General features: G+C 36.3%; 1 protein-coding gene across 1 annotated transcript in view; it reads left to right on the forward strand.

The window, feature by feature from the left end:
* LOC107691336 (protein tyrosine phosphatase domain-containing protein 1-like) overlaps window positions 1–7,704 on the forward strand; it is a 15,661-nt gene extending 7,957 nt beyond the window's left edge. Inside the window, exons 3-10 of the mRNA XM_016489890.1 lie at window positions 995–1,166; window positions 2,153–2,233; window positions 2,325–2,443; window positions 4,351–4,488; window positions 4,611–5,758; window positions 5,887–6,072; window positions 7,042–7,152; window positions 7,263–7,704. Coding sequence (XP_016345376.1) covers window positions 995–1,166; window positions 2,153–2,233; window positions 2,325–2,443; window positions 4,351–4,488; window positions 4,611–5,758; window positions 5,887–6,072; window positions 7,042–7,152; window positions 7,263–7,397 — 2,090 coding nt within the window. The 3' untranslated portion in view covers window positions 7,398–7,704. The remainder of the gene's footprint in view (window positions 1–994; window positions 1,167–2,152; window positions 2,234–2,324; window positions 2,444–4,350; window positions 4,489–4,610; window positions 5,759–5,886; window positions 6,073–7,041; window positions 7,153–7,262) is intronic.
* Window positions 7,705–14,362: the final 6,658 nt, after the last annotated feature.

Below are 14,362 nucleotides of genomic sequence, written 5' to 3' on the forward strand. Positions count from 1 at the left end.
TTGTGCATACTTTCATCTTTCCATTAAGGGTAATAATATGACCACATTAACTTATCTAGACTTGTGCAGACATTTCAAAATCTTTTGTAATCTTTTTTCCAAATCAATTTGAAATGACTCATTCCATATCAATTAGCCCCACTAAGTACAGAGATAATGTATCTCCTTTTAATTTCTTCTGAATTCAAGTAGGCTAGGTGAGAAAGGACACTCTAATAGCCATGGTAACAAAAACTTTCCTAAGCCTCTTCAGATGTTGAGTCGATTGACGTATGAGGAAACCACTTTTCTTTTATGTAGTATTCAGTTTTTGTGCTCCGAGTTACATAAAATCTTTGTATTCGGCATAGCAGATGGAATACATTAGTTGGAAAGGTGTAATTCAAGTGTTATTATGTTGAAATGCATGCAGGGTTACGCAACCAGAGCTGTCTTTATCATTTCCATAAGACACATCATCCTGTTTCTCTTCTACCTGCGACAACACACACAAGCTTCTGCACAGCCTCCCACTGATTTCGGACTTGGTCACCATGGAGACCCCCTTCAAGTGCAACTGATGAACCAGTTGGATTGTATCAGTCTCTCATGCCTCTTTTGTGCAGCGCGGTGATTGTGTAGCGATGATTCACTGCTCTGGGGTCAGCGCTTGGTTTGTTCAGGCTGTGCTAAATGTAGTGTCATCGGTACTTTAGACGGGAGACAGGAGACGGGCTTGCTCTTCCCTGGTAGACGAGATCTTCATGGGTTTTCGAAAGACGCACCGGCACTCGGCTTCAGAGACCTTGCTGAAGATCCTGAGGAAGAGGCGCAGCTCAGCTGTGGAAGTCTTGACTTCTTCTTCGCAAAGGGTCATTGTGGCACTTAGCATGTCCGAGGCACAGACTGACATCACAGACTGTGGATGTAATGTGTCATCTTTAAGTTTAAGTTGGAGCTATTTAGTCTGAGGACTGAATTCTGAATCCTTATTTTTCTTCATCTGTCTCTATAGTGAATGTCAGAGTACCCACTGCAAAGTACACCAAGGTGGGCGAGACTTTGAGGCATGTCATCCCAGGACATATGCAGTGCTCCATGGCATGTGGTGGTCGAGCGTGCAAATACGAAAACCCCTCTCGCTGGAGCGACAAAGAACAAGCCATCAAAGGACTGTACTCCTCCTGGTAAGCTGTCTTCTCGCTCTCTTCTCAAACAGTGTGCGTTGTTTGAAATGAACATGTCAAATATTTAGCAGAGTCAACATTGATTCATTGTACTAGTCCTAAACAATTCAAAACTCAGATATATTGTTAGTTAAGAGCAAGAAAAAATGTAAAAAGACTATTAATTTAATTCTCCAAAAAAATGCTAGTCTGTCCTGGATGTATGACCGGTCAAACACATTTTATTTTAACTTTATTTTTCATGAAGATAGCTTCTGATACTATTATGGCAAACAAACAAAAATTATTTTCCATCTGTTCTCCAAACCGCTTGTCCATCCTAGATAGATGGACATATTTTCCATGATTATTGCCTTTGATACTGATATGGGGAAAAAAATAAAATAATTATATATATATATATATATATATATTCTGTGTGTGTACTGTTTATATGTATTATGTATATATAAATACACACACATGCATGTTCAGTATATATTTCAGAAAAATATGCTATGTTTATATATGAAATATATTTATATATAATATAAAATATATGAATATACTGTAAATATATACATGAAAATACATGTAAATATTTTCAATATATATATACTGTATGTGTGTGTCTTTTATATATACATAATAAATATGCACAGTACACACACATATATTATGTAAACAAAAACTTTTATTTTGGACGATTTTTTTTTTCATCCATCTCCAAACTGCTTGTCCATCCATGGTCAGTCCATAACATTTAATTCATTAATTCATTAATTCATTCATTTTATCTATCTATTTATTTATTATTTTTATTTTATTTTACTTTATTTTATTTTATTCCCATGAATATTGCCTGATACTGATACGCCAATAAATAAATACAATTGCTCGTTTGCACATTAACCATTTGTTTTCCTTTTTGTCTTATTTTATAATATTTGTATTAATGTTATTGAGTGAGATATTTTGTTGATATCTAATTCATACTCTGTTCACAGGATAACTGATAATCTGTTAGCCATGGCAAGACCTTCAACTGAAATCATTGAAAAATTCAACGTCATCGAACAGTTTCATGCGTATGTTGTACTCAGTGGCAAGCTACCAATAACTGATTCCCAAGATGCACCATGAAAGGCTTTGCTTATGCTTAATCTTACTACCTTCTAGGTGTGGCTTAAAGACAATAATCAACCTGCAGCGTCCAGGGGAACATGCCAGCTGCGGCAGCACTCTGGAGCCAGAGAGCGGTTTCACCTATCGCCCAGAGGTTTTCATGGAGGCGGGGAGTGAGTAGATCACACATGCACACAAACATGCACCTCTTCCTATCTCAGTAGTCAGGGGAATCAGGCTGGGATAAATCCTTACTAAATCCTTACCGTTATCACATTAAATTGTCAGTGTGTTGGACAAGCTAAAGAACCTTTTATACATTATTTGCTTTCTATACATGAAGTGGTCGTGCTTGCAGGTGTTGTTCAGCTTCCATTCAGGTTTTGAGGCTTAGGGGGATTGGCAGCCCTTAACAAGATCTCCTGAGAGTGGTGGTGTGCTTATATAGACAGCACCTTCTGGGAAAATATGTAAGGCACAATTTCCAAAGAGCACAGCATGTCGAAACATGCATGAAACGTCTCTCAAATTAAGGAAGAGTCAGCACTGATGAGAGATCCTCTGTGTTATATAATTCATATTCCCAGTTATCCAGAAAGGACAGAGTATGGTTTTAAATAAAAAATAGACAACATTTTGTCTGTGTTCTTCAGTTTCTTCAGTTATTGGCCCTTTGGACTTTGGTGAATTCCCACCACAGTGTCATTTCCACCTCATCACAAATTATGTTTTGTGTTTAGCATTCTGGAATTAAAATGATGATGGTGGAAATTACATATATATCTCCTTAAATATAAAAATAAAATATCTCATTTGTCTTGCAAAGGTTGTTTTCATAGCCAACATTTAATGTAGCCTAAATAAAAGTTGTTTTTTAAAAACTTACCTTTAATTATTTTTTGCATAATTTGACAGAATTACAGTAGCTATGTTTCCATCCACCTATTTTTATGCGCATTTTGGGATATCGCATAAAAAACGCTGGATGGAAACGCCAAGATGCACATCAATTCTAAAAATGCGCATAAAAAACTTCTGCGCTCATCTAAGGAGGATAAGTTTCTTATCTGGTAAGAAAACATGTGCATAAACTACGATAGAAACACTTTTACTGAATAAATTCCTTAATGTGCATAAAAAAAGACATGTGACTTTGCGATGGGACAGCATAAAGCTGGACCAACCAACAGACCAATCTCATTTCACAGCATCTGAAATGCTAGTTCTAATGCTAATTCTAAAATGCTTGCGCAAAGTCTCGCCAAAGTGCTTCATTATAATTAACTCCCAGAACTGCGTTCCTAAACAGCAGGCTCCAAAAATAAGATAACATGAACGCGTTTCGTCTGCGCACTCTGAAGCTTGTAATATTAATAATATTGTTAAAATTACAATCATTAAAAATATAAAATTGTATACAAAAAATATTATATACCAATCTCAGGATAACTGATCTTCTCCTCTCCTGCAGCAAATTTAGTTTTTCTTCATGATATTTAGCGCAAGTTAATCAGGAAGTGACAATTTTGTTCTCTTTAACTCACTGGATGGAAACGGTGCTTTATTCGCAAATGTTTTATGCGATATTCCAATTTTGCGCATAAGTTTAATTCATAACTTTAGATCGAAACAGTGTGTGATTGGAAATGGCACAAAATAAAAATTGTGTTTACAAGTGATAACTTGGTTGTCTTTTTGAAAAAAGCAAGTGCACTAACTTTAGAAGGGGAAAATAAACATTTTCAAAATTGTCCAGTGTAGTAATAACATATATAATTTATAACATTTTCACACAAATATTGAAATGGTTAATTTCACTCTTTGATTATCATTGTTTTAAACATGTAATAAGACATGTTTATGATTAATATTAATAGTTTAAGATTGAAAATCTGGGTTTTGGACAAGGGTAAGACTATATAAAGAAATCTTAAAATCTGTTTACAACCTTTGGGACATAAATGTGCTAAAAGCAAATAGCTAACAAAAAAATGTGTTGTTTGAACTGAATTTTTTGAATTGCACTTTTTTAGTGGCTTCTTTGTTTCATCTTAAGAGACATACATTTTACTTTTTCCAGTTTATTTTTATAACTTTGGCTGGAAGGACTATGGCGTGGCATCCTTGACTACTATCCTTGACATGGTGAAGGTGATGTCATTTGCCATGCAAGAGGGGAAAATGGCTATCCACTGCCATGCTGGACTTGGCAGAACAGGTCAGTATCTAGATTCTCTTGAAAATTTTGCTGTGATTAATCTAACTGCAATAGATTTGCTTCAATCCTTATACATTTATCTGATTATTACCTACCCTTGATGCACATTTGTCTTTTCCTAGGTGTCTTAATAGCATGCTTCTTAGTATTCACATCCCGGATGAGTGCAGATCAGGCCATTTTGTTTGTTAGAGCTAAACGTCCAAATTCCATTCAGACTCGTGGCCAACTGTTGTGTGTGCGAGAGGTCGCCCAGTTCCTTGTGCCACTGCGGAGTGTATTCCCGTGTGCCGAGCCCAAAGCTCACATGGTCACGTTGTCTCAGTACCTGACTCGTCAGCGGCACCTGCTGCACGGCTATGAAGCACGTCTCATGAAGAACGTGCCAAAGATCGTACACCTGGTCTGCAGGCTCCTACTGGACATAGCAGAGAACCGGCAAACGGTGGAAGAGGAGGTGTTGGACATCCCGGACCTCACAGAGGAAGTGGAGAAGACTGTCTCGCTGCAAGCCCTAAAGCAGTTAGGGAAGGAGATGAGGGGGAAAGGAATTCCCATATCCTCACCTCACTCTCCCGACCAACCCAGCTTGCTTCTTAAAGAAAGCCAGTGTGATCCACCTCATGACCGGCCACTCTGTAGCGACCAGGAATTTGATGTGCTTTGGAGATGGCCGACGGTAGACAATACCTACAAGTCTCAGCTCATCTTGAGGAAATGCTTTAGCTATAGCGACTCCGCCTTGCACAAACTGGATTCCACGGTGCAGGTACTACAGAGTCCCCAGAATGCTCTTGGCTGCAAATCTGGGTTAAACTTTACAGAGGTTTATGGGTCGCAGAGCAGATTAGCTACACAAACCCCTGACCTTCTGCCATCCCCGTTGACATCCGAAATCAACAGCAGTCCCAAACATGGCTCTTTAACTGGTTCCTGTAGCTCCCTGGTACAATCCAAAAAAGTTGAAGGCCAAGCATCCTGCTCTCCTGTCTCCATAAAACGGGTACCTCTGAAGGAGGCAAAGCGCAGCATGTCTTATGGGTTTTTAGGGAGGACCAGTGACAGCATGTTTTCAATGCGTCAAGGTGGCAAAAGTCACCCCAGCCCTAATGAAAACACAACCTCTGATGTCACACAACAGTTGACAGATGTTCCTACGCTGACGCTTCAAAGTGAACTCCCACCTGAGACTCGTCGACTGTTTGTGGCCAAAGCTCTGACGATGGACATCGATGGAGATGACCTCAGGAACACAGTCTCAATGTGGCAGGTAGGAGCAATACTACAAGATTTTTGGACGAATTGAGTCTCAGAACTTCAATTCCATATCCTGTTCTTCTATAACACAACCTCAGATATTCACTTTCAGTTGTTTCTGCGATGTCTATTGCCTCTCAGACAGAGCTGAACTCCCGTGAAGGTGCATGGGAGAGGTTGTGCACCGAGAGAGATCCTGTGGTGCTCTCCACGCTCATGTGGTCTTGGCTAGAACAACTCAAGGAGCCAATCATCACAAAAGAGGATGTGGAGACTTTGGCTGGAAACAGATTCAATCCCCAACATGCTCTGAATTCACTGGACAAGGTATCAAACCACATGAGAAAATATCTTTATAGCAGGTTCTCCACCTTTTTGAATCAAAGGCCTCCCTCTTTGTTCAAGACATTATTCGAAAGCCCTCCTATGGAAGCTCATTTGTACATCCGTTGTACTTCTTTTTGCATTTTAATTCAAATTGGCATGAAATCTAAACTGCCTTATCAAACAGCTCAATATATGAAGTTGAATATATATATTATATCCAACTTTTTTTTGCTTCCATACAGTACACGCACATAAAGCGACATGTACTGTATAGCAAATCTCAACTGCATGATTTTGTTGTTGCAAAATGTAACTATTATCGTACACCTCTTTATTTAAAGTTGGTATGCCAAATTTTATCTGTAACTTTATCCTTTCCCAATACAGTATACATGCATAGTATATACTAGCTATATATACTCTTTAGCATATCTCAACTATTTGATTGCTTGTATCATCACAAAATTTAAACTGTATTATCACCTAGTACTCATCTGCTAAATGCGACTATAAGGCATAAAGATATTAAGATATTTTCAACATTAACATCATGATTTTCTATAAAGCTACTTTGAAACAATGTGTATAGTGAAAAAAATAAATCAAAATTCATTCTATTTTCTAAATGCATGTTATAAATCTTATTGTGAACAATATAATTTGTGTATATGTTTTTTTAATATCCAAAATTGCATAACTGGACCTTCTGATGAAAGTGTCAGACTTCTATCTGGAGACTCCACTCCATATCGTCCATATCATCATGACTTAAAGATTGTTAATATAATTAAATGTAATTAATATCAAGACTTATTGGGCCTCCTTTGGAAGATTCCCCCTAGTGGGCCCCAGCCCCCTGGTTGAGAACCTCTGCTTTGGAGTATATTTTATTGCAAATGCGACTTTTTTCACCATCTAAATAGATAATGTGTACGCTAAAACATCTGTGTGTCTTTTTATGTTGTTTAGGGACAAAAACAGACCCTTCTGTGTATTCTTGACTGTGTTGCTCATTTGCTTAAAATACCAGAAGAGGTTGAGAATGCCTTTTTTGAACGTACAATCAAAGCATTCACTTGGGTAAGTCATGGCCACAAAGTCAAGATGGTTTTTTTTCTCCTAGTAAGGTTTTGTGGTACTTTTTAGATTATTTATCCTAATTATGTGATTCTAATCTTTGTCTAATCCAGATTTCCTCAGATTCGGAGAACGGACAGTTAATCTGTAAGACTCTGAAAGACGTCATGATTCCTGTACTCCATGATTTGAGAACAAAAGCAATGGAGGAGCTTGACCTGACCTGCCACTGTTCCCATGTACCCTGATCAAGATGGTGGGAAACTGAAATCTGGAGTCTACTGTAATTTTGTAGTTGAAAAAGAAAGACACAAACTAACAGATTTACTGTTTTTTTCTGTTTGACTACTCATTAAAAAAATGTATTTTGTTGTCTTTTGAGAGAACAATAATTACTGCCATACATGAATGTGCCACAAGGTTTTGTTAGGCTATTTTTCTAATTGGTTTTTCTTAATAGTTTATTTTTGATACACAATATTTATTAGCTAACTGAGGAAACTATTTATTAATAAGTATGTCATGTATTTATTTTTATGCTTTTGTTTGGCTCTAACGAACTGAGGATTCTCATGAAAATATGTTTTGTCGTATAATACTGTTTGAATAGTATAATGGTAGATGTACTTCATTATTTACTAAACCAAATAATATCACAGTGCAACATCTCATTTTAAGATATAATCTTTAATGTTTTTACTGAATGAAGCAAATTGACAGATTTGCTGATTCTTGCCTTTGCAATTTGTATTTAAGGTTTCAAAAGGTTTGTATTTAAGGTACAATAGAGGACAACTGAATGCTTTCATTCATAATGCAATGCAGTTTACATTAGGAACAGCTCAGCATGGCCTCAGCATAATCTGAGAATGTATCAATACAATTTCCTGCTAAAATGAAGCAAAATAATGCTCTGTAGACAGGCTTTTGCAGGATGCTTTTTGCCTTTTATTGGCATTATTTATAACTAAGCTGCTTCTTTAACTTAAAAAGAACAAATATGAAGGAATATGTACAAATATGTTTGTCATGTGGTGTTTTAGTACTAGATAACACTGTTGAAACTGACCTCATTTGTCAACTAAAATGTTATCATTGTCTTTTGTATCGTAAGTATCATGTAGCCAGCAGAGTACGTTTATTTATTCATGTTAATAGAAGAACTGCAAAATGTTTTCTTGTCAGATTCCTGAAGACAGATTATTGTGGATTTTCCAAAGCACTGCATATTTTTTATTTATTACATTTTCATTCAAGTCTGTAAAATGAACATTCTGAATGTTACCTTTGGCACACTGTCTTATTAACATCCTAATTCAACTTTGCCTTCATTAAGCAAGTTTCTTTATTAAACTAATAAATCCTGTTTATTTACGTGTGTGGATAATAATTTCATGAAAGAAACAGCAATTCGATGGAGGTCATCTGATTCAGCAAGCGCTGCAAATAATAATTCTGATCATTCTGTTTCCTGCAGTAGTTCCAGTAGCCAAAGTGTTGCCCTGCAACCAACTCCAGTTTTTTAATAAGGAAAGATAACACAAAGTTTTAAAAGTACTTAGCATGTTTGAAAAGCAAAACAGTCTTTATAAGACTCTGTCTTGTCTTGTGTGTCTGGATCTTTTCATTCGGCCTGTTCTGGAGCTGCCTTGCAGCCATAATTATTACCAGGAGTGCATCAAACAAACTGAAGTTGCGTAAAAGGGTGCCCTTTTCCCTGCCTCATGTCCTGCTACGTCAGAAAGTATTTTTCCATGCATAAATCCACTAGAGAGTGTGATAAATGGTGTTTTATATTCTAATTGAAAGGTATGCCAGATATGAAGATGCATTTAGGTATGTGCTATTTTGTATAATTTGAGAACACTTTATTTTCAGAATGCTGCTGTGTCTATGAAGAAGTTCATCTCTGGTTTATTTTGTTTTAGGATGGCACTCTATGCTTTTACAGAAAATAAAAATACTTGTACAACTTGTCTTCAGAGATGATTTATGCTGTGTAGTAGCCTATCTGGGGTGAATATCAAGTATTTTTATTTATACTGGTGATTCATAGATCAAGATGTGTCAGGTGGAAAACAGAGGTAAATATATATGTACTACTTTTTAAGATCCTCTTACAGAGAATATAGATATAAATGTCTTCATGTTATTGCCCCTACATACTATATACCCTGGCAATCTGATTAAGTTTCACACACACTGATCATTTAATAACAGTAGGCTACTGGCTAAAAAGTATTGGTCTTATAAGTTGTGGATCTTTTTCTCAAAAAAACAAAAAAAAAATGAGCAGATGATTTTATTTTTTGCATCTCCTTCAATATTTATTTGAATGGTTATATAGCTACACTGACACATGGCAGACTGTACACTCTTCTCCTGGATCTTAGCTCTGCTTTCAAGGCTGTTGGCACTTATAGTTTAATACTATTTTATTCCAGTTTTGTTCATGACTCTGCTCAGTGAAATTCAGTGTTTGGTGATTGGTTGAATCAGTGAGTGTTTTTAATCCAGATGAGTAGCCTAGGTCTAGATATTAGTGTTTGAAAAAAAAAATCTTGAATCTTATCTATACTTTCATCATAAGCAGCTTGTAACTTCGAGCAAGACTTTTTTATAGCCAATTCAACAGCACCATCTGGTGGTTGGTGAATACACAGCAACTTCACTTTTAAAATTGTATCATATTTCTAATAACTATCGATCACAACTAATTATATTTTAATATAGTATATCACATATACATTTCTAATTATAGTAAACATTACATTTTACTATACTATGTATTCAACAATTATTAAATGAGTTACAGAAAACGTAAATAGCTACCTGGATCATGTGGATCTGTTTTCTTCCTCAAGATGTAATTTTGTGCTAAATTTTCTCACAATTTCCATAGGCTACTATTGTTGCCCTTGAGGCTAAATGCACAATCAATCAGTCAGTTAATATGAACTTTTCCATAAATATCCATATAGGCTATTCTACACTGTACAAAGCACTAATTGTTTTGGTGATTAAAATAACATTTAATGATAATTTATATAATATAATATAATTTATATATTTCTTCAAATAATTACATATTTCTTTTCAGAATACATATTTATTTATTTAGTTAGTTATTACATACATCTTATCTTATCTTATCTTATCTTATCTTATCATCTTATCTTATCATCTTATCTTATCACATACCGAAGCTGAGAGGGAGGTCCTCCTCATCGTCAGTCCTGTACGCGTTCATCCGGGTCCTGGAGTCTCAGCCCAGACGCTGACCGCGGGTGTTCATTGCTATTAGCTAGCCTTCAGCTTCCATTGAGGAGACAGTGAAGGTATGATAGAGCGTTTGTGTTTCAAAACAGTCCCTTCTTATTGCCAAGGATACCGATTCGGATTTATAGTGCATTTCTGTATTTTTCCTTACGTCCGATAAACTTTACAAGAAGTTTCCATCGCTTACTGCATTATTTAAGAGCTATATGTAAACTAGCTTGCTGGCTAATCTGTGAGGGACACTTATCCTGGCATGCTATCTGAATAGAGCCGAAATATATCACATGCTGTCCTCTGAAGATTTTAATAGTGTCGTGCATGTCAAAAAATGTTGTGCAGTTTCTACTTGTTCAGAGGAACGTTATATTTGGGCGATACATGTATTAGCAGGCTAGCCACTGGAGACCGCCATTTTTTATGAATCAAGCGAGGGAAATTTGAGCAACATACAAAGAGTTTGAGAGGACACACTAAAAGAGACTAAAGAATCCACCATTATAATGGGAAACAGTTGATATGACGGACTGTCTTTCATTTTTCTCTGTGTAAAATAACGTTTTGGAATCTTAATACATGTGGATGAGGAATCTTACTGTAAACTGTGAGCTAGATTACAGAAATCTATGTAGATTATTTCAGGATATCTAGAGTTGCTTAGTACTACACCAGCCAGGATGTGTCAGTTATTTACAGACTTGGGTCCAAGTCTGAGGTGTGATTTTTTTTTTAAGTCAGTTTTACACTCAGCCGTGACATTTCAGCTGCAAATGCAAACTGCATTCAACTAACGTTATATAATTTATATAGATATAATTGTATAATTGTGTCTGCTGCTTTTCTATATGGTGCCATGAGCTTTCAGAGAAGGAATGCAAGGTAAGTAAGGTTCCCATATTGAAAAACTGATAGTAAACTCAACTAATTCAGCACCACTTTATTATTATTATTATTTAGTGCAATTAACTGATGGTCAGATGCAGATTGAGGAACTAGTAGCACATTCACTGGTGTTCTCAGAAACGTGCCCTGTCAAAGATGAATATGCAACATGATTGGAGAACTTGCAGAACTGCCAGAATGTAAGTTAGGCTTGTGTGTTGCCAAATGCCAAGTGGGCAAATTTAATGGTTTCACTACCAGATCTTTGGAATGGATCTTTAACCACTTGCTTCCTGAATTAATTTTCTCTCATTACAATAACCAGCTCAGTTGTCAGTGTTTCCTGCACTTAGGGGATGTACTGCACCGCAACTGAATCTGCAGCCCATGGCACAATATATACAATATTATATTGACAATAATATTCAAACTAGGGATGTTCATTTCAGTTATTTTTCCTAACCGACAACCGACGCTCGTTAACCGACAAGATTATTTTAAATTAGAATTTAATTAAATTAGAAAGGATAAGTGTGTGTGACCCATTAAAAATACTAGCATTTGTTTCCCGGGGATTCATTTTACATGTGCAAAAAGCAGCAAACAACAGAAAATGAGGATTCACATGGTCATCATATCACATCACGCACCTGCAGCTCTTCTGCGAGCAGAGAAAAACATAATAAAGCTAGGCTATATATGTATATAACGAATAAATAGGCCCATACGAGAAATATATTTTTACTTAATAAATTAACAAAAGGAAAGAAAAACTGTGCAACAGGTAGCCTAGTATGCAGAGTTTCGGTTCATTTTTGTGCTGTGCGAAAGGAAACAGACGACAGAAAGTGGCATCCTATTTTTCTTTAGGCTTATTTTTCAAAGACACAAAGATTTGTTTTTATTGTGAATGTACACAAATAAAGGCAAACCTTTTACAATTCCGATTATCTTTAGGACTAAAAGGAGTAGCTGCTTCCACTGTTAGAAGGAAAAAATTCGAATGATTGCGCCGGCGCCGCATGCGCGCACACAGTTAAGCATTGCTACCTTGACAATAATGCAGCCTGTTCATTATCATAATAAAATACAGGCAGTCAAACATGGAAAAAAAACGCACTGCTCAGTTTAAATATGTAGTAAAATCTGTGCCGTTAAGCGTTATCACCGTACCGCCGCGATGTTATGCAAAACATTTTGTTTTATGTGGATATTGGAACGCGAGTGAAGTAGGCTATATAATAAATAATAATTTGCCATTCAAATACATCACGAATACAGAAACATTTGCTTTTGTGTCGAATGAGAGACCCAACGTTGGTTTCAGTTTCGTTTTATACTAAATTAATTTGTTTTAGCTTGTGTTTGTAAACATTTCGCGTCGGCATTAGGCCCATTTCTGAATGAAACAATAAAATGCGACTTATGGTTTTTTTTTCTCTCTAAAAAACACGATTTTTTTTATACGCGTAGGTAGCGTATTTTAACCATGCAGCAAACCTTTTTAAATATTTTGATAAATTACTGAAAAAATAAATAAATGACTTTTTAAACCGTTTAACTGATTGTATTAATCGGTCAAAAATTCTTACGGTCGGTTAACGGTTAACCTGTTAAAATGAACATCTCTAATTCAAACTTCTTATTGCGTTATTGTTGCTGACTGACAGAATGCAAAAATGTTTGTACAGTGCAATATGCTGTCCAGTTTGTGAACAAATCACTCAACTGGGTAACAAACCAGTATTAAAAGATTGGTGGTCAGTGCCAAAGCAACATCATGAAGGGAACAATTTATTATATATTTTTAACTATATTTATAACTGCACATATGTACTACGGCCCAACACTTAAGTTTGTATTTTGAATGCATGTATATTATCATAACACATTTTATTAACTCAAATGCATTGCTTCATGAAAAATTATCAGAATGCATTTTGTAAAAACAGACTTTTAGGAGATGTAGTTGAGTTTGTTTCATTATCAGAACATATTTGGATAAAGGTAGCATTATATTACTTGATTACCAATGGATCCTCTGTAGTGAATGGGTGCCGTCAGAATGAGAGTTCAAACAGTTAACAGTTAATCAGTAATTACTCCAGTACCGCATGACTCCAGTCAATCAATTAATGTTTTGTGAAGCAGAAAGATGCATGTTTGTAAGAAACGAATCCATCAAGGCATTTTTGCTTCTGGCTAAAAATATCAGGCCATAATGCATAATAACACTTCCTCTAGTGAAAAGGTCCACCCCCTGTTGTCCTCTCACATCAAAACGCACCAAAATATTTGTTTTGGACTGTTTTCACTTATTAACAGTGATCACATATGCAGAGACATATGCATATTTTCAACCTTTTCACTGGAGAATGTAATATTATGGATAGAGAATTCATATTTTAGCCAAGAGCAATGGTTTGAAGTTAAAGCTGTCTTGATGGATTTATTACAAACATGCAGTTTGTGGATTACTTGCATTACTGGAGGATTATTGTGATGTTTTTATCAGCTGTTTTTGGCCTCTCAATCTAATAGCACCCATTCACTGCAGAGGATCCATTGGTGAGCAAGTGGATGTAATGCTAAATTTCTCCAAATCTGTTCTAATGAAGAAACTCATCTACATCTTGGATAGCCTGAGGGCGAGTACATTTTAAGCAAATTACAATTTTTGGGTGAACTATTCCTTTAAGTTACGAAACACGAAATTACATTTAGAATGATATGCATCTACAAGCTACCAACAAGATGGCTGAAAACCAGGCTTTAAGTGCTTTGGTTTTCTCCTGCCTGCCTGCTGTTACTGACGGCATCTATCCCAGAGCCAAACTGGGCCCAAGTCCGAATGTGGCGGCATTTAATCTTGATTGAGATGTTAGTACGTAGCCAAGTCACACACAATGTCAACATGGCTTCCTGGTGCCTGAGAGGGTGCCAGTAACTTGGCCAGCCCCTCCATTTTGCTGCATTACCCGTGCTGTCTGATTCAGTTCGAGGGAGCATTTTGTAGTCCCACAGCCGTCTGGTTAGAGTCTCTTTTTCCGTAATC

This window comes from Sinocyclocheilus anshuiensis, unplaced genomic scaffold, assembly GCF_001515605.1.
Source record: "Sinocyclocheilus anshuiensis isolate Anshui unplaced genomic scaffold, SAMN03320099.WGS_v1.1 scaffold1154, whole genome shotgun sequence".
NCBI lineage: Eukaryota > Metazoa > Chordata > Actinopteri > Cypriniformes > Cyprinidae > Sinocyclocheilus > Sinocyclocheilus anshuiensis.